The 18045-nt window shown below is 56.6% G+C and overlaps 2 protein-coding genes across 7 annotated transcripts in view; both read right to left on the minus strand.

The window, feature by feature from the left end:
- Myo15b (myosin XVB) overlaps positions 1-3480 on the minus strand; it is a 37676-nt gene extending 34196 nt beyond the window's left edge. Inside the window, exons 1-3 of the mRNA XM_052194455.1 lie at positions 1415-3480; positions 391-454; positions 52-161 (exon numbers count right to left, since the gene is read on the minus strand). Of these exons, the coding sequence (XP_052050415.1) occupies positions 52-161; positions 391-454; positions 1415-3480 (2240 nt within the window). The remainder of the gene's footprint in view (positions 1-51; positions 162-390; positions 455-1414) is intronic.
- Positions 3481-5947: 2467 nt separating this feature from the next.
- Positions 5948-18045, minus strand: part of Llgl2 (LLGL scribble cell polarity complex component 2) — a 34711-nt gene continuing 22613 nt past the window's right edge. For 3 of the 6 annotated variants that reach the window (XM_052195793.1, XM_052195795.1, XM_052195794.1), the window contains 22 exons: positions 17674-17789; positions 17143-17301; positions 14699-14861; positions 14473-14605; positions 14145-14199; positions 13453-13607; positions 11796-12013; positions 11651-11718; positions 11400-11553; positions 11206-11310; positions 10627-10919; positions 10396-10546; positions 9512-9668; positions 8602-8718; positions 8323-8489; positions 7650-7914; positions 7292-7451; positions 7075-7103; positions 6797-6844; positions 6547-6592; positions 6404-6465; positions 5948-6203 (listed from right to left, as the gene is read on the minus strand). In XM_052195793.1, coding sequence (XP_052051753.1) covers positions 6196-6203; positions 6404-6465; positions 6547-6592; positions 6797-6844; positions 7075-7103; positions 7292-7451; positions 7650-7914; positions 8323-8489; positions 8602-8718; positions 9512-9668; positions 10396-10546; positions 10627-10919; positions 11206-11310; positions 11400-11553; positions 11651-11718; positions 11796-12013; positions 13453-13607; positions 14145-14199; positions 14473-14605; positions 14699-14861; positions 17143-17301; positions 17674-17789 — 2829 coding nt within the window. In that variant the 3' untranslated portion in view covers positions 5948-6195. The remainder of the gene's footprint in view (positions 6204-6403; positions 6466-6546; positions 6593-6796; positions 6845-7074; positions 7104-7291; positions 7452-7649; positions 7915-8322; positions 8490-8601; positions 8719-9511; positions 9669-10395; positions 10547-10626; positions 10920-11205; positions 11311-11399; positions 11554-11650; positions 11719-11795; positions 12014-13452; positions 13608-14144; positions 14200-14472; positions 14606-14698; positions 14862-17142; positions 17302-17673; positions 17790-18045) is intronic. The other 3 variants (XM_052195796.1, XM_052195798.1, XM_052195797.1) reach the window with 3 other exon arrangements.

The raw sequence follows: 18045 nt of genomic DNA on the forward strand, positions 1-18045 counted from the left end.
CTCAGTAAGACAGATATTTAAGCACAGAGTCAAAGGGTCAAAGTCACATACGGCGTGGTGTTTGGGGCCTTCCTGGGATGGTAGCTGGCCAAGACTTCTGGTGAGAAGAGAGGCAGGGGCTGGTGGGGGTTCAGAGCAAGCAGGAGGGGCCCCCCAAAAGTCTGGTAAAGAAAGCAGAGGCTCTCATGAGAAGGGGGTGAGAGAATATAAACAGGATGTTCTTTCTGATGCACCCCCAAACAGCCTATCATGCGTGTCTTGTGGGGACGCAGGTAGAGCTGGCTTTACACCCATCTAAGGATAAAGAGAGGCCTCGGGGATGCCAGGGGTTCCCCTGCCCACAGGGGAAAGGAAATCTAGCTTATCCCCCTACCCTGTGGCCCCCCTTACATAGATGCGGCCCAGGTGGAACCTCTTCTTGAGGCACAGCAGCACAGAGCTATCACACACCAGCCTGTGGGGACAGCAGGGCAGAGGGTAAGGTGGCTGTGCCACTGTCAGCAGTGCTCTGCAGCTGACCCCCCATCCCCTGGGGGGACCCCCCATCCTCTGGGGGTGCCTCCCCATCCCCTGCGGGGACGCCTGTAATTCCAGTGACTCTGAGAGGCTGAGACAAGTGTGCCTCGTGTTCACCTTCTGCCTGGGCAACCTGGTGAGATTCTTCGATGAGTTAAAAGGTAAAAACAGGCTTGGGGAAGATGCCTAGGTGGATACAAGCACTCCCGGCAAAGCCTGTGACAACCATTGTGAGCCCCAGAAACTACAGGGTGGCAGGGTGGGCCGGTCAACTTCTGCAAGTGGTCCTCTGACCTCTGCATGTGTATGCAGGGCTCAAGAGCTTGCAACTCTCTCTCTCTCTCTCTGTATCTCTCTGTGTCTCTGTCTCTGTGTCTCTGTATCTCCTTCTCTGTCTCTGTCTCTGTCTCTGTCTCTCTCTCTCTCTCTCTCTCTCTCTCTCTCTCTCTGTGTGTGTGTGTGTGTGTGTGTATGTTTGTGTGAGAGAGAGGGGGGGGGAGAAAGAGAGTCTCCTGGCTGTGGTTGTAGCACTTGGGAGACTGGAGGCAGAGGGAGAGGCAGGCAGATCTCTAAGTTGGAAGCCAGCCTGGTCTACAGAGCAAGTTCCTGGACAGCCAGGGCTATACAGAGAAACCCTGTCATATATATATGCTTAGAAAGAGGGCTAGGGTTATATAGATTAAGACCAACATGCAGGAGACACTCCAGGTTCAATCAATAGTGAAGGAGCAGGGCTGCAGATTTGGAAGGCACCTTGCACCCCAAATCTGTCTTTCTCTGAGACAAACATCCTCTGTTGATTCAGTAAGGGTGCATTCGATTTTGCAGGTTCTGATTGGGGAATGAATCATGAGAAACTATGAACCAGGTGCAGCAGATCTGGCCTTGTGCCCCTCACCGCAGCCTGGCGAGGTCCTCAATGTCTTCCAGGCTCTCTGGGAGACTCCTGGTCTTAGCACCCAGAAAGGGTGACATCTCTAGGTCCCTCTGGAGGCTCAGCTCCAGGTCCCTTTCCAGCGCTGCCTCAGCGGCGTCCTCTGGCTCCCACTGCTCCCTTGGTGACCTGCAGGGGCTATTCTGCCGCAGGCGAGTCTCCAGAGTGAGCTGGGGCAGCAGAGTCTCAGCGCCAAGCTTAGCGTCTTCGCAGGGATTAGAGTCCTGTGCCCAGTGCACCCCAGTTTTAGCCTCCAAGGTCTCTGGTTCTGCTTCGCTCAGGTTCTCATCCGGTGGGGTCCCATTGGGGGCAGATGAGAAAGAGCGGTGAGCCTGACGGGACCTGACCTCCCTTTCTCCATTAGCCTCTTGCTCCTCCCTATCCTCTGCATCCCCAGCAGGAGACGAAACCCGGCCTTCTCCAGTGGGGGCGTCCGCGGATGCTCCTGAACTACTGCTGCCCGACTCCTTCCCCGCATTGTGGATCCGGGGGAAAACCACCGCGAATTTGGAATCTGAAGCTGGATCCTTGATAGCTGATGCATCATCAGAGACTGAGCTATTCAGAGCCAGCGGAGGGCTCAGACCGCCGCCAGGGAGAGCTCGGGGTGTTCGCCGGAGCCCCACCAGGCGACAGGCCAGGCGTAAGGCCAGCCAGCGCCGTGGCCCGGGCGCCCCTCCCCGCGCCTCGAGCGCCCTCTCGTGGCCGCGCTCCTCGCACTCCCGCGGGCTCGCGGCGCGCGCCTCCGCCCGACGTCGCTCAACCCGCAGTCGCAGCCAGCGCAGGAAGCCCAGGGCCCGCGCCACGCGCTGCAGCCGCGCCTTGAGACCCACGCGGATGCCACCGGCGAACTGGGAAGACGCGCCGGCTGGGGGCCTCGAGCACAGCCTGCGCAGCACCACGAGCGCGGCCAGCGGCGTCCGGTCCCGGGGTCCTGGGTCCCCTGCACCCGCTCGCTCTCCGGCCCCCGCGTCACTCTCTCCCGCAGCTACCTGAACCTTCCCCGCCATTTCTCCGACCTGGAGGCGCTGAGCCCCGGGAGCCTCCGCTGTCTCAGGCTCGGTGCCCGGCAGCTCAGCCTTTGGCTGCGCCCCGACGTCACTGGTGTCTACGATCGCGCTAGAGTCCCGAGGACTCTGAGAGCCTCTGGGGACGCTGGAGGCTGCAGCTTCCCTGCCCAGCTCTATCTCCTGGGATGCAAGGATGCCACTTGAGGTTCCTGGGCTCTTCTGTGGGAGACGTCTGTGCCCAGCCCTCCTGGGGCTCGAGTCTGTATCTGTCCGGGAATCGTCACTCGCTCTCTGAGGCCCTGTCCCCGACGACCCTTCCCTGCTCTGGAGCTCCAAGGCGTGTCCTTCACTGCCTGGATGGTTGCTGCCAGGGCGTTTGCCCTGCACCAGAGTTGAGCTGGGTCCTCTTTTTGGAGCGCCTTCTGAGCTAGTATCCGAAGGCTCCATTTTGGGTGGCCGCTCCAGGGCTCCACTGCCCTGGCTGCTGCTGTCCTGGGCCTCGCGGGCTTCACTGTCCAGGCAGGAGCTGCCACCATCCCCGCCCGACGTGTCCCCATCCCCTCCGGCAGTCTCCCCCTGGCCTCGTCCACTCGAAGGTCCCCGATCCTTTCCTCTCCTGCGGCGGCCGCGCTTGCCTGTCCGCGCGTCTTCCTCGAGGATTCTCTGCTCCTCCGTGTGCTCCCCACAGCTGTCCCCGGACTCACGGCTCTCCGCGGGTCCGTGTCGCAGACGCTGCGAGCTGCCCTGCCTCTCCTGGGGCTCCTGTGATGTTCCAGTTTCTGCACTTCTGCAGCGGTGGTTTCCCTCTTCGGTGGGCTTCCTGTGGCCTCCAGCGGTCCCCTTGCCTCGGGTGGCCTCAAGCTCCGTAGCGGGCTTGGTCTTGCGGGCTTTGCCTCGGGCTGGCCTGCGGTCCTGGCTTGGGGCGCACTCGGTGCTGGCGGACCCGGACTCCTGCTCGGCTGAGGCCGGTCTCCCGGGTCGAGCCCGGCGCTGGGGTGCTTTGCCCTTGCTTCCGCCCATGACTGCCTTCCCGATGTCCTGATCCTTTTGCCCACGGGTGCCCTGGGGTCTTGGTTGCTAGATGCTCTCTTCTCCTGCAGGGTTATGGGCTCAATCTGTCCCCCTCCTGGAGTCTTCCCCTCCTGGGCAGCAGCATCAATAATGCAGGAGGCAACAGGTCCTGACCCCATTGGTCAACAATGGAGTGGAAGCAGGGGAAAGAGGAGACGCAGCCGCTGTGGACAAAGGCCGTGGACAGGGCAACAAACGCCAGGACTCCTTGTGAGGCAGGCCAGCCTGACATTAGGCCGGACTCTATCTGCTTCAGCCTCACTACCGGCCAGTCTGGGTGAGGCTGCTTTATGTGAGAGCTTCTCCAGGAGACAGGGATTCTGGCTAAGAGACTGGGCATCGTCTTTTCTGTTGTAAAATACAACGTAACTAAAAAGCGGATACCATAGGAGAATACACCTTGAACTGGGGTAAAGCCTAGGCACCCCTTTGGAGTGATGGACTGAAACTAGTCTCCTGGGGGATGATAGAATCAAACCCAGTCCCCTAGAAGAGCAGCCGCTGTTCTCCAGCGCTGCACCCCTGCTCTCCAGCCCAAGGCTACTTACCGTTCTAGTCAGGATCTTCCCCCGCCCCCCTAGGCCGAGGAGGGCCTGGTGGATTCCGGGCAAGCCCTCTGCTAACCGAGTTACATGCCTAGCCTTCCCCAGTGCTTTTTTCAATGAGCAATAATCACGTCTTTGATTAACCTCATTGCCTACGATACTGCCACCCACCGAGAAGAGTGTGCAGTGATGTTTCAGTCAATGGCTTGCCTAGGAGGTATTTATGTATTTAAAGATTTAATTATTTAGCTCATGTATGTGAGTATACTGTCGCTGTCTTCAGACACATCAGAAGAGGGCATTGGGTCCCATTACAGATGGTTGTGAGCCACCATGTGGTTGCTGGGAACTGAACTCAGGACCTCTGGAAGAGCAGTCAGTGCTCTTAACCACTGAGCCATCTCACCAGCCCCTATTTATTTATTTATTTATTTATTTATTTATTTATTTATTTAATTTCAATACAGGGTTTTGTAGCCCTGGCTGTCCTGAATCTCTCTCTGTAGACCAGGCTGGCCTCAAACTCAGAAATCTGCCTACCTCTGCCTCCCACAAGTGCTGGGATTAAAGGTGTGCACCACCGCCCTCAGAGGCAGTCCTGAGGTTTTGTAACACGCACCAAGCTTCTCTCTGCCTTTTCAGTTGTTCAGCGTCACGCACTGTAATCTAACCAGTTGCTATTGATGGGTTTTTGTTTGTTTTGTTTTCAAGACAGGGTTTCACTGTGCAGTCCTGGCTGTCCCGGAACACACTGTGTAGACCAGTCTAGACTAGCAGGCTGCCTGCCTCTGCCTCCTGAGTGCTGGGTTCAAAGGCATCCACCCACTATCACCTGGTTATCTGTAGACTTTTAGTTGTATTTAGTGTGTGTGTGTGTGTGTGTGTGTGTGCACATATGTGTACACTCCCATACCTGCATACACCTGCACACACATGTACGCTCACACCACAGTGCTTGAGTATGATCAGAGGGCGGATAGCTTGCAGGAGTCAGTTCTCTCTGTCCAACTCATGTGGCCTGGGGACTGAACCCAAGCTGTCAGGCTTGGTGGCAAGTGCCACTGAGCTAAGGTGTAGGCCCTTTGGTGGATATTGATTTATTTACATTTACTTTTATTTTTTGAGAAAGGGTCTCTCTACATAGTACTGGCTGTCCTGGAACTCACAATGTAGACCAGGTTGGCCTGAACTGCCTTCCAAGGGAGTGCTGGGACTAAAGGCCTGTGCTACCAAGCTATCTCCCTTCTCTCCTTCCTTCCTTCCCTCCTTTCTAAAACTGAAGTTTCTGGGCTGTGGTGCTGGCACACACCTTTCATCTCAGCACTCAGAGGCGGAGGCAAGTAGATCTCTGAGTTCCAGCAGGCTGGTCTGCAGAGCGAGCGCTACGACAGCCAGGGCTACCCTGAGGGGCACAAGATCCTTGCCCAAGTCGCCAGTTGTTCCTGCCTACTGTGCCCTAATTGCATGTGGCTTGGGGGAGGGGTTCCCACCAGAGTGGGTGTCTATTACTACAGAGAAGTTCTCATCCCTGCTGGGTAAAGGCTTTTCAGGTGTGGCCTGTTGAGGGGAGGTTCCCCAGGGGGAACTCTGGAAGGTCACGCCTCAGTTTGTTCCTGGGACCTTAGGAGGAGGGATAGACATTGTTTATCTACCCTAGTGGTGGAAAGTTAGCAGCACTTGGTGATTCAAATGCTTTAAGAGGGAGTTCTCTGAACCTCTCTCTCTCTCTCTCTCTCTCTCTCTCTCTCTCTCTCTCTCTCTCTCTCTCTCAGGCTGGAGATGGACCGGGACCACTGAAAAACGCCAGGTCCTCAGGCTGTTCCAGTGAAGACGAAACAAGGTGTTTATTAAAAACCTCAGTTTTACTCAGAAACAGTTAAAATTTATAATTTAAGACCCAGCCCACTACAAAAGGGGGTGGAAATAAAAACTGTGCAACATTGATAAAAGGATCAGGACAGACAGGGCCCAGGAGGGGCGGCCCCGGTGGGAGCTCCCCTCTCCGGAGACCAGGAGCAGCAACAGGAAGGTGACCAGGGCACTGGCAGCCCCTGGCCCCGCTCGGGCTGAAATGCCCTCAGTAGTGTTCGATCATCCCCCGGCCTGGGTGCGGAACCATTCACTCTGCTGCGGAAGGACACAGAGAGTAGAGCAGGGTTAGGCTGGGCAGGGAAGGTGCCTCAGTCATCCACCCAGTGCCACTCCGGGGCTCAGATGGCCCAGGTGGCTTGTTGGGCCCCAGAGGGGTGACAATTAAAGGCCTTCTTTTAGGGACCGTCCTCCCCGGCAGCAGGCCCTCCCCTCCTCTGGAGTGCCCACAGCCCTACCTTCTCCATGGCTGAGTCTGCAACCCACAGGCACGCCGTGGGGACGCCAGTTGCCATAGCTCCTGAAGTGGCAAAGACAGAGTCACCACCTGGGCGGCCTCAGCTTCCGTGTCCCCACATTTCCCAGGGCCGCAGTGACTTACCTCTGCTCCCCCTCCAGCGTGCTCTGGACTTCCTTTAGGACCCCTGCTGAGTAGGAGAGACCCAGTGAGGCCTTCGGAGGTGAAGCCAGACACTTTTTTTTTTTTTTTACCAGTGGGGTCCCTGACGGGTTTGTCCCTGGCCCGCAAAAAGCATTCCTGGCTTCCCCTGGCTTCCTAAGCTTTGCTCGCTACCCCAAATCCTGCTCCCCGCTCCCTCACGTGAGCCTCACCGACCCCCATAGTGACTCACAGGCGTCACTGAGCAGGGCGTGCTCCATCACTGGGCCAGGCTTCTTCTCTGGAAGGCAGGGTGGTCAGGTGGGCCTGTCCCGGGCCCTCTGCCCAGCCCTCATTACAGGGGTTAGGGGAGTGAGTGCTGGAAGCCAGAACCCCAGATGCAGGAGACCTTCATTCCTGTTCCCAGCCTGTCTTTCCTCTCATCCACCCTCGGCCCCTCTCCTCTTTTACCCCAGGCTAGCCAGCTGTGCCCCGGTGTGCCCCAAACAGCAGCCTGAGAGGCCGTCTTACCATCTTCATCATTCTGGCTCCTTGGGTTCCTGTGGAGGGGCAGACAATGAGGGTTAGGGGCCACCACTAGGTTCTGAAAATCTGGGTTCTGTGAGGAATGGGTGAGGGCCAACCAATCAGTCTGACAAGTGGCATGGGAAGGAGGGCATCTTGGCCAGATAGCAGGTGCCTCAGAAGGGGCAGAGCTGTGGAAAGGCCTCTGAGCCTTTGTCCTCACCTGACTTGGCCCGAGGTCCTTTTGGGGCCCGCGCCATTGCCATTACTGGGCCGACTGTGGTTCTTAGCGCTGGTGGAATCCACCAAACACCGGGGCTCAACCAGCCACTTGGTGGAGAGAGAAAAGCGCTCAAACTCCGAAGGTGATATCAGATAGAAACCTGAGGAGAGGTAGAAGAGCCCCGAGTAAAGCCAGCTAGGGCTCCTGGGCCCTGTGGCTGAGATGGGGCCTCCCTCCCAGGGGGATGGGGACAGAGGCTGCCCAGGCAGAGCTCCACACCTGAGATCCCTGACAGGGCCCAAGAGACCCCTTCACCCTACCCAGCCTCACTGAGGCCCTAATCCTCATGCCTACCCACCTTGGCCATATTTGGTGAAGACGCAGGAGGCTATGCCGCTGACATCTTCGCGGCGGATGCAGCTATATCGCACCTGGGGCTTGAGCAGGGGCATGGAGACCACCTGGATGTCTCCCAAGTTGGTGAGCACCGCCAGGTGGTGCTCTCCGTACTCCTCAGCCCTGCAGCTGCCGAAGTGGGCGACACCGACGCGCCGTACTCGCGAGCCCTCCAGGGCGGTCAGCTTTAGCTTTAGCTTGGCGCTCACCTTGGGCAACGTGAATACCTGGGCACACGTGGCAGCCGGGCGTGAGTGGCACCATAACCAGACTATGGTTTTCCCACCCATCACCACCACTAGGACCTGGTCCTCTAGCAGACGCCCCATGCTGTGCCGCAAGTGCCTCTGGGTCTTAATGCCCCTCCCCTCCCCCCAGCCCTTAGATGCAACTCTTGGGTTAAGAAGACGCAAGGCCACTGTCTTCCAGTCTGGACAGACTCAGGTCCTGCTTCGGTGTTGCCACCTCTGACCTTTAGGTCTAAGGCTGACACATACAATAAGATCCCTTCCTTATTTCCTGTGACCCCATGGCCCTTACTCCAACACAACCCCCAGCTATCCTTAGCTATGTCCATTCGGGGCTGAACACTACCGACGTCTTGGGGACATCCCAGGGACCCTGTCATGTGGCACCTTGAATTGCTCCTCTGACACCACAAGCAACTGGTGGCTCCCTTGCATGTCTGGGCTCTTCGACAGGTCATGGGCTACTTCCAGGGGCTCGGGAAGGGGTACATTGTGTCCGTCAAGCACCAGGATGCCCACCACAGGTGCGCGATGCATTAGCTGGATCTCCTTGGCTGCAAAGGAGGTGGGTTGGGGGCAAGAGGCAGGTTGGGCACAGGGCGGTGATGACCGCACTCCCCAACCCAAGTAGATCGGGCCCTCTGTGTTTTCCCAGCCACCACTCACCCTGCTCTGCCCGCACAGGCTCGTCTGTTCTTCTTTCTGCAGGAGGCACACGCAGGGAAAAGGCGTAGACGGTACCTCCGTTGGTGCCGGCCCACAGCGAGGGACAGTGGCGGGAGCCTGCCAATAGAGTCAAGGTCAAGGTTTGGGAATCTAACTCCTGGCCCCGGGAGCTGAGCGGGGTGGCAACCCGGGTTTCCACCCAGCCTTGCTACCGAATCTCTAGAGTCAAGTTGGCAAGCTTTTTTTTGGGGGGGGGGGGGTTTGGATTTGGTTTTTTTTTTTTTTTGTCGAGACAGGGTTTCTCTGTGTAGCCCTGTCTGTCCTGGAACTCACTCTGTAGACCAGGCTGGCCTCGAACTCAGAAATCCGCCTGGTTGGCAAGCTTTTTAAAGCATCAGTTCTCTCCTCTAAAAATGGATACACTGTGGGCCTCGCCAGCCTCCTGGGAAAGAGCTCCCTACTCTGGTAGTCCTGAACCCAGGACAGCTCTGCCCTTGCAGGGACACAGCACCACTCACGGCCAGCAGGGAAGAACTAGGCAGGGATTTAACGCTTCCACATGCTGCCTCCTGGGTGGCAAATTGAAGCTCAGGGCCAGAGAGGTCAGGTCACGTGTCTTAAGTCCGTACTTTAGTGAGCAGTGGAGCAAAGCTATCTAGTCAGGAAGCCTGGCTGTCAAGTCCCAGGGGACTGGAAAAAGCGGGCGTTGGCTTCAATTTCTGTCTGTACAATGGAGTAAGGGCCGCTCTGAGGGTCCCGGAAAGCATTACTGCCGCCATGATTTCACACCGGAAGTGCCCATCTGCCTGTTTCCTCATGTCAGAGAGCCCATCTCTCGGCGGCCTCATGGCATGGGTGTCTCCCTCCAGGGGATGTGTTCTACACCCCCAACCTCAGGCCGGCTACTCACTGTCCCTCAGGTAGGTATCAGCAAAATAGAGGGTCCGAACGAAGCCAGTGAAGGAGTCCTCTGCCGAGCGGGCCTCGATCTTGCGCTGCACGGGGGCCAGCTCCATGTTCTGCACGCCTGTCCGCTCCGCTTTGGTGTTCGCAGCCTGAGCCTGTGCCTGCAGGAAGGTGGGCTGGGCCTGAGGGTGGGCTTCTGCCTCTGCTCCTCAGAACACCCGCTCGATCAACGCTAATCCTTCCGGGGAAGGGCTGGCCATAGCCATGCCAATCTGACTGCTTGGACCCGAGAGGACTGGGCTGGTGGTCCTGGATTCCATAAGAAAGCAGACTGAGCAAGCCTTGAGGAGCAAGCCAGTAAGCAGCGCCCTCCAAGGCCTCTGCGTCCACTCCTGACCTGTTTGAGTTCCTGTCTTGGCCCCCTTTGATTAAGTAGACGTGTGAGCCGAATAAACCCTTTCCTCCCTGTGCTTCGGTCATGGTGTTCACCACGATAATAGAAACCCTGACTGTCACCAGACTTTCTCCAATCCCGTGGGTTATTCTTTTTTGTATTTATTTGTGTGGTAGGGGGCAGTGTAAACCAAACAAACGCTCTCCTCCCCTTCCCCATTTGCTTTTGGTCACAGTGTTTCATCTCAGCCACAGTGACCATGACTACGGCAGCCGTTGTGCACAGTTGCTTGGGACCTGCCTCTACTGTAAGTGTCACAGCTCTGGCTTTCTGGATGTAGGAAGCTGAGCCTGCAAGGCGTGTGGCACATGTAAGGCCACTTGATAAGCGGGTGGTGAACCTACTTGATCCGGATTCAGATCTCGAACTTACAGTCCAAGGACAGAGAGCAGAGTAAGGTTGTGTAGGTGGCTGCTCCGAGCCTGGGGCCTCACCTCGCCTGTGGGGCCACCAGGCCGCCGCTTATGACTGGACACTCTGCTGCGGCGCATTCGACGGAATGACTGACGGAGAGACTTCTTGAGGGACTTCACTCGAGACAGTGGGCCCTCCAGGGCCAGCTGGTCACTGGGGTGAAGTGTGCACCTTGAGGAAGCGGGAAGTCACATCAGGCCCAAGGAGGTCCTCACACCGTCCCAGTCCCAAACCCTTGATGCCCTGCTCACTTGACAAAGACCTGCCGCCGCTGCTGGTGATCAAAGAGGCCGAAACCGTGGCTGGTACCAAAGGCCACGAGCCGCCACTCGGAGTGCAGAGCCAGAGAGGTGACCACAGCCGGGGGCTGGCACTGCACCAACACAAAGGGCTGAAAGCCTGCCTCAAAGCACACGGGCCCGGGGCGGGCGGCGAGGCGCTCGTGCCCCTTCCAGCGGTAACCCTCCTGGTCCTGCAGCAGGTCGGCCTCCACCTGCTCCACGGCATGCTCCGCCGCCTCATCATTCAGCTCCAACACCAGCACCTGAGGGAGGTGGGGGTGGCAGATAGCTCAGCAGAGGTGAGACAGTCCAGCCCCATCAAAGGACCAAAGTCCAAGGCCTCTGCCTGACTCCAGTCCAAATTCTCATTTCTGGAGGCGGAACAGCAGTCAGTCTGGGGTCAGTCGATACTGGAATCAAACATCCTGCATCTGCTGGGAAAGCTGCAGGTGTGCTCCTAACGATGCCCGTGGGCAGGGGTTCCTGGCCCCACCTCCACAAAGCCATCTAACCCCTGTGCCCTCAACCCCACCCTGCCCAGCCTGCTACCTGCCCTGCCGTGCCTGCCACAGCCAGGTAGCCACTGTATTTGCAGAGGAAAATCTTCTGGATGCCCAGCCGAGGGTCGTCACTGTAGGGGTCAAAAGAGCCCACCTGCCAAGGGAAGGGGATGGCCCGTGAGTGGCCAAGGGCGCAGCCTAGCAGGTCTCCTGCACCCCCAGTTCCCAGGCTCCTGGCCTCACCTTGCGGAGTGGGGGCCACTCCTCCTCACCCTGGGCACTGATGTTCTCGCTGAGGTCTGCATCTGTGAGGAACACCCTCACAGTGCTCAGCTTGTAGAGCAGCCGTAAGCAGACACCCGAGGCATCCCAGAAGCGCACTGTGCCGTCCTCGTGCCTGTGGGTGGAGCCTGGTGAGGGCTGTGTCAGCCAGGGTGCCTGGGGCCTCAGCGTCCCCCCTTGGAAATGGGAAAGTAGCTGTTAAAGCCACCTACCCCGTGAGCAGCAGGTCCCTCTGGGGTGGGGGCGGGGCCAGGCTGGTGCCGCCATCAATGGGCCACCCCTAGAAGAAGAGAGCAGGAAGTCAAAGAGAACCTGGGCCCAGGCCACCAGTGGGCTCGGGGCTCGGGCTGGCCCTACCATGGTGGAGAAGTGCGAGTTCTGACGGCTGCCTGCGGCGATGATGCGTTCCCACAGCTTCAAGGGGATGTTGGAGACGTGGTGGGAGCAGGTGATGGCGGAGCAGTGCAGGGAAGCCAGGTAGGGCAACTGGACCGGCGGCCAGCCGGGCGTCTGCAGGTCAATCACCACCAGCTCCTCCTCGGCTAGCACCACAAGGGCGTAGGGGTCATCAAAGGCTGGAGAACGGGCGGGCGGACAGTCAGGGCTGGGAAGATCTGGCCCATGGATGAGGCGCCAGGCTGGGAGCCGGATCCATCAATCTGTAATGCTTGCCACTTGCAAACTAAGAGCTGCAAGCTGAAGTGTCATGACCACGGCCTCTCTGCGAGGCCGAGGCTGCTGCAGACGCCAGGGGCCCTCAGAGCTAAACAAGGGGCCCTGAGCTCAGTCAGGCATGGGAGCAGCTACAAGCCCCGGGGAAATTCTTCCCAGTGTTTGGCCTTGACTGACGACCTGATGTCAAGGAGGGATGGTAGTAAGGCCACACAGTGCCTCAGTTTGCCCCTCAGTTTGGCCCAAAGCAAGGACAGGAAGCAAGTTAGAGAGAGCAGCGTCTGTGTCTCCACTGGAGCAGCCTCCGCCTGTGAACTGCTTATCACAGAAGAGATGAGAGGAGGGATAGCTCTAGACAGCCGGAGCAACAAGATGGGAGGAGAGGGTGAGAAAGAGGAAAACACGGGCCTAGGGTCTCCCTGGGAGTGGGAATCTCAGAAAAAAGACTCAGGCCAGGCGTGGTGGCGCACGCCTATAATCCCAGCACTTGGAGGCAGAAGCGGGCGGATTTCTGAGGGCGGATTTCTGAGTTCGAGGCCAGCCTGGTCTACAGAGTGAGTTCCAGGACAGCCAGGGCTACACAGAGAAACCCTGTCTTGAAAAACCAATAAATAAACAAACAAACAAACAAACAAACCAAGAAAGAAAGAAAGAAAGAAAGAAAGAAAGAAAGAAAGAAAGAAAGAAAGAAAGAAAGAAAGAAAGAAAGAAAGAAAGAAAGAAGACTCAGAGGCAGGAGAGTATGGAGCAGCCCACCTACGCCCCCTGAGTATCTCAGCTCATGGTCATCAGTAGAGCAAGCCTGGCCTCCCTCTCCTAGACAGTTCCCAGGTCTCCCTGTGTCTACACCAACCCTTACAGGTCTTTGTCTGTTTTTTCATCTATGAGGCTGACTCGGGGCTGGCCCCACATGGCCACCTGCTACCTCACCCAGACTTCAACCACATCTAAGCCAGGGCCCTCTCGCCAATCTGGATTGGCATAAATCCAGCAACACAGAAGTGCCCGAATTGGGCCAAATCCCTCAAAGAGGGGTTGGGACAGGTAAGAGGTGTGGCCTGGAAAGATGGCCTTCCAGACTGGGTCTCCACCTGGGAGAATGGGAAGGAGAGACAGAGGAGGGTTCACAGATGTCATTGGTACAAGGAAGGATAATACAGCCCGGAACCCGGGAAGGGTGGCAGGTTTGTGAGAGTGGCCTCTGAAACTGTCCCCACATCGGGCCTCAAAACAATAACTCTTTCTAAAGAAATGAAGCTGTGGCCAGAGTCGGGAACTCCATCTACACAGCGGCCTTCATTCTCACACCTGCCCAGCACCACAACGTCCAACGCTCGCCTACCAGCCGCAGGGTCGGCCTCCGTGAGAACGGTGAAGTCGATGACCCGGGAGGTGAAGTCGAAGGCCGTCTGCTGGCCGTTGTGGACCACCGAGATGCAGTGGCGGTCTCCATAACTGGCCCGTGGCATACCGCCCTGGAAGATGGTGAAGGGCAACCTGCAGGCACAGGAGAAAGGTGGACGGGGCTCCCATGCAACTCCTGACAGTCACAAGCGGGGTTGGCAGCGGGACCTGATGGAGCACACGGGGCAAAGCCCAGCCTTTGTGGCAGGGTCTGGAGGCTGCGGGATGCCTAGAAGGGCAGAGTAGACTCCCGTTTCCTCCCAACTGCAGTGGTGAGGCGGGACATCCGAGCCTTGGGCTTCACAAGCCAACTCTGCTATCGCACAGTGGCCTCCGAAACTGTCCCCACACCCGGGCTCACTACGTACAATTCTTTCTAAAGAAATGAGGCTGTGGCCAGAGTCAGGAACTCCAGCTAACAGCATCTCTCTGCGAAAGTTGAAGGAAGGGATGGGAAGGGATTTTGCAGAAATCGTCCACTGAGAGGTCTAACAACAAATCTGCCCCCACCCGGGACCAAGATCCTAAAGGTCCTCAGTAGGCACTGTCTCCCTGGGCAGGAGCCTGGGGATGTCTCCAGGGAGGTCATCTATCTATACAACGCAGGACGGATAAGGCAGCAACACCTACCCTTGCCTGGTGGTAAGCCAGAAGATTTTGGTTATAGCTTTGCAAGGAAAGGGACCTAAAAGAAAAAGTATTAGCTTGAGCAGGTCTCGCACAAGGCCTAGATCCCTTACTCTAACCACAAGTCAACCTGTAATGGGGAGGGTTTCTTTGTGCAGTTCCCCTGGGTACCAGAAAACCAGCTCTGTGGCTTTGAACCAAGCCCTCCCGAATCTCTCTGGGCCCAGATCCTGCTTCTACGAGCTAGGCAGCCCACACCTGAGCCCAGGAAAGCCCACAGATGCTTCTCAGGCAGAAGACCAGGTTAGATCCTCTACAGAGAAGCACTGACCGTAAGGTATAGAGCTGCGCAGAGGTTCCGGGTTCTGGGTGTCACTGGACACGGGCCACTGGCAGTGGCTGCCGTCAGAGTGGCAGGTGACGATCAGGGAGCCATCCCGCTGCCAGGTGACATTCTCCAGTTGCTTTGGAGGGAGAGAGGAAGAGATGAGAGGCTGGGGTCGGGCCTGCGGTCTACACACGGGCCTGCGAGAGTCGCCCTTCCAGAGAGCACCTACCTGACTGCTGAGGAAGTGACTGAGCACCCGGCCGCCCTGAAGGTCCCAGGTGACGACGAGGCCTCGGCTGTAGCCAATGAGGATTTGGTTGCAGTCTCGAGGGTGCTCCTGCAGAGCCTCCACTGTCTCAAACACTCGCCGGTGGCGGGCCTCCTCTGGTAACCTAGGCAAGGGAGTGCCGTGAGCCCATGCAATAATGGGGACCTTGCATGGCATCCTGGGAAGATGGTGGGGCTAGCCACACCACAGTGAGGGTCATGTAGAACAAGACATGGAACTTATATACTAAATGCGCGTGCGCACGCACACGCACACGCACGCACACGCATGCACACACACACTCAGGGGCAGGTATGAAGATAGACACTATAATCCCCAAACTTAGGAGGTAGAAGGATCAGGTAATCAAGATCAAATGCAGCTGTACACTAGCTGGAGGCTAATCTGGGCCCCACAAGACTACAATGTTTACAGATAAATTTAAAATAGCTGAATGTGGTAGTGTACGCCTTTGATCCCAGCACTGTGAGGCAGAGGCAGGTGGATCTCTGCCAGTTCAGGGCCAGCCTGGTCTATTTAACAAGGTCTAAGACAGAGTTGTATAGAGAGACCTTGTCTCAACCCACTCCCCTAAAAAGATAATTTTACTGTTTTTAAACAAGTATACATGTGTGAGCCCGTGTGTAGGCATGTGCACACGAGTGCTGGTGTCAGCAGAGGCCCGAGGCAGCAGAGCCCCTGGGAGCTGGAGCTAAGAAGGCCGTGAGCCACGTGATGTGGGTGCTGGAAACTCAAGTTTGGTGTTCAGCAAGAGTAGAAAGTACTTAACCAGAGCCATCTGTCTAGTCCCAAAGTCATTTTTAGTGAAAGCAAGTAACATTTACAGGAATTTAGGTTGTTGAACAATTAAATGTGCTTGTTTGTTTTAAATATTTTTTAAAATTTTACTTTATTGGATGTAATTATTTTATGTGTATGAGCATAGCATATGTGTGCAGTACCCACAGAGTCCAGAAGAGGGCAGCAGATCCCCTGGAACTGGAGTTACGGATGGTTGTGAGCCACCATGTGGGTGCTTGGAACTGAACCTGGGTCCTCTGCAAGCGCAGACATAGCTCTGAGCCATTTCTCTAGTCCCTTAGTTTTTTTAATTTTATTTTATTTATATGTCAGTGTATATGATGCATGTTTGTGAATATGGCATGCACACAGCACTCTTGTTTTTGCTTTTAGAGACAGGGTTTCCTCTGTGTAGCCCTGGCTGTCCTGGAACTCACTCTGTAGACCAGGCTGGCCTCGAACTCAGAAATCTGCCTGTCTCTGCCTCCCAAGTGCTGGGATTACAGGCGTGCGCCACCACCGCCCGGAAAACCACAGCATTCTTTTGAAGTCATTTTTTGTTTGTTTGTTTACTTTTACCTGGGGGCCACATACAAGTTGTGGGGTATGAGTGGCCAGTGTTAAGCTTTGTGTACTGAACTGCCTTTGTGGCCGTTTCCTGCTGCTGTTCTGTGTGTGGTATGAGTGCATGTGCGGTCATGTATGTATGCATGTGTGTGGGAAGGATGCCCATGGAAAGGTCAGATTTTGACATTGTCTTCCCATTCTCTGCCTTAGAGACAGGTTCTTGTTGAATCTGGAATTCACTGGTTCAGCCAGGCTGGCCAGAGAGGCCGAGGAGCCTCTGCACAGCATCTGGAGCCAGTTCAGCTGATGCGATGTTTGAACCTGAGCTCCTCACTGCACAGTCGTCAGAGCTTTGAGATCTGTGGTCCCGTGTGCACAGTGCACAGGACTAAGAAGTTGCTGACACACTGGAATTTTAGACTCACTTTACTTATCTATTACCACCACCACCACCACCACCACCACCACCGCCACTATTATTATTTTATGTCTGCATGTTTTGCCTTCATGTATGTTTATGCACCATATGTATGCAGTACCTCTGGAGGCCAGAAGAGGGTCTCAGATCCCCTGCGACTGGAGTTACAGGCGAGGTTGTGAGCCACTATGTGGAGATGGAACCTGGGTCCTCTGAAAGATTATCCAGTACCCTTAACCCCTGAGTCTCGGCTTCAGCCCATTTTCTGTTTTGGTTTGAGACAGGGTCTCACCATGTAGCCTGGGATATCTGGCTGGAACTCACTCTGTAGACCAGGCTGGTCTCCAATAGGGATCTACCTACCTCTGCTGCGCGAGTGCTGGCATTAAAGGCATGTGCCACCATACCCGGCCCCTGCTCCCACCTTTAAATGAGTTGACAAAATCACGTCAGGGCTATGATGCTTATAGATATGGGGTGACTGACACACATCTGGGGGCCAGGTAGACGGTAGACGGTTTTACTTGGAAGCCTCTTAGACTTCCTACGGTAGAAATGGCAAGCAGCCCTTGCTGGGACCCAAAGGCCACGGCCCACGCTCGCGCGCTGGGCAGCTCACCATTGCAGCACCTCGTCTGAACAGATGGTCTGGTTGTGCAGCGTGCGGAACCCCGGCAGCTGGACCACAAACACATTACCGCTCTCGGTGCCCAGGTAGAGCAGTTCTCCAGAGGAGTGAGGTAGGATCTCTGTGATCTGCGTGGCACTGGGGGGGGACCTGTGACAGGGACAGCTGCTGGTGAGTTGACTGACGTCCAGGAAGTGGGGGGACCCCAGGGATGCAATGCTTTACCAGTCCCAGGGAATTTCACACCCTACCAAGGTGGGAGACAGGAGGCAGGGAGCAGGAGCTGGCAGTCAAGGAAAAGGCCTGGCACTCTCAGGCATAGGAAGACGCGGGTGTGGGAAGGGCACGGCCCTGCACTGCCCATCGCGGTCTAAAGGGGTGCCAGAGCACGAGATGGAATCTTGAGCAGGAGTTAGGCACTGCCAACGGTTCAACGGGACCCAAGAGCTGAGCCCACCCTAGCTCTGAGGGAGAAGAAGGTAAGGAGGGCCCAGAAAAGAGACGGGGCCACTGTGCCCTTACGCTGGGGGGCCACGCAGGGTGAAGCTCTCTTCCTCCTGCAGTTCTGACACCCCGCCCTTGGTCTTCAGGCTCCACAGATGCAGGCTGTTGTCATCCAGCAGAGTGACCAGCTGACACTGGGGAGAGAATGGGTAGGAGGAACAGGAGCTAACTAAAGAGAGCCACAGCCTTCAGGGCCTTTAATTCCGCAGGCAGCCCAGCCTGTGCTGGACTCTTCAAGGAAGCCTCAGGACAAAAGCCCCTCTGTGGCTCTCAGGGTGGCCTGTGAGGCTCTGGGACAAAGGGAAGGAGTCCAGAGACACCCCCCAAACCCTACCCCCAGCCCATCCCTTCCAGGAGATGTGAGGGTTAAGAAGGTAGCAGGAAGACCCC

The sequence above is a fragment of the Apodemus sylvaticus genome, chromosome 10 (genome assembly GCF_947179515.1).
Source record: "Apodemus sylvaticus chromosome 10, mApoSyl1.1, whole genome shotgun sequence".
NCBI classification, from domain to species: domain Eukaryota; kingdom Metazoa; phylum Chordata; class Mammalia; order Rodentia; family Muridae; genus Apodemus; species Apodemus sylvaticus.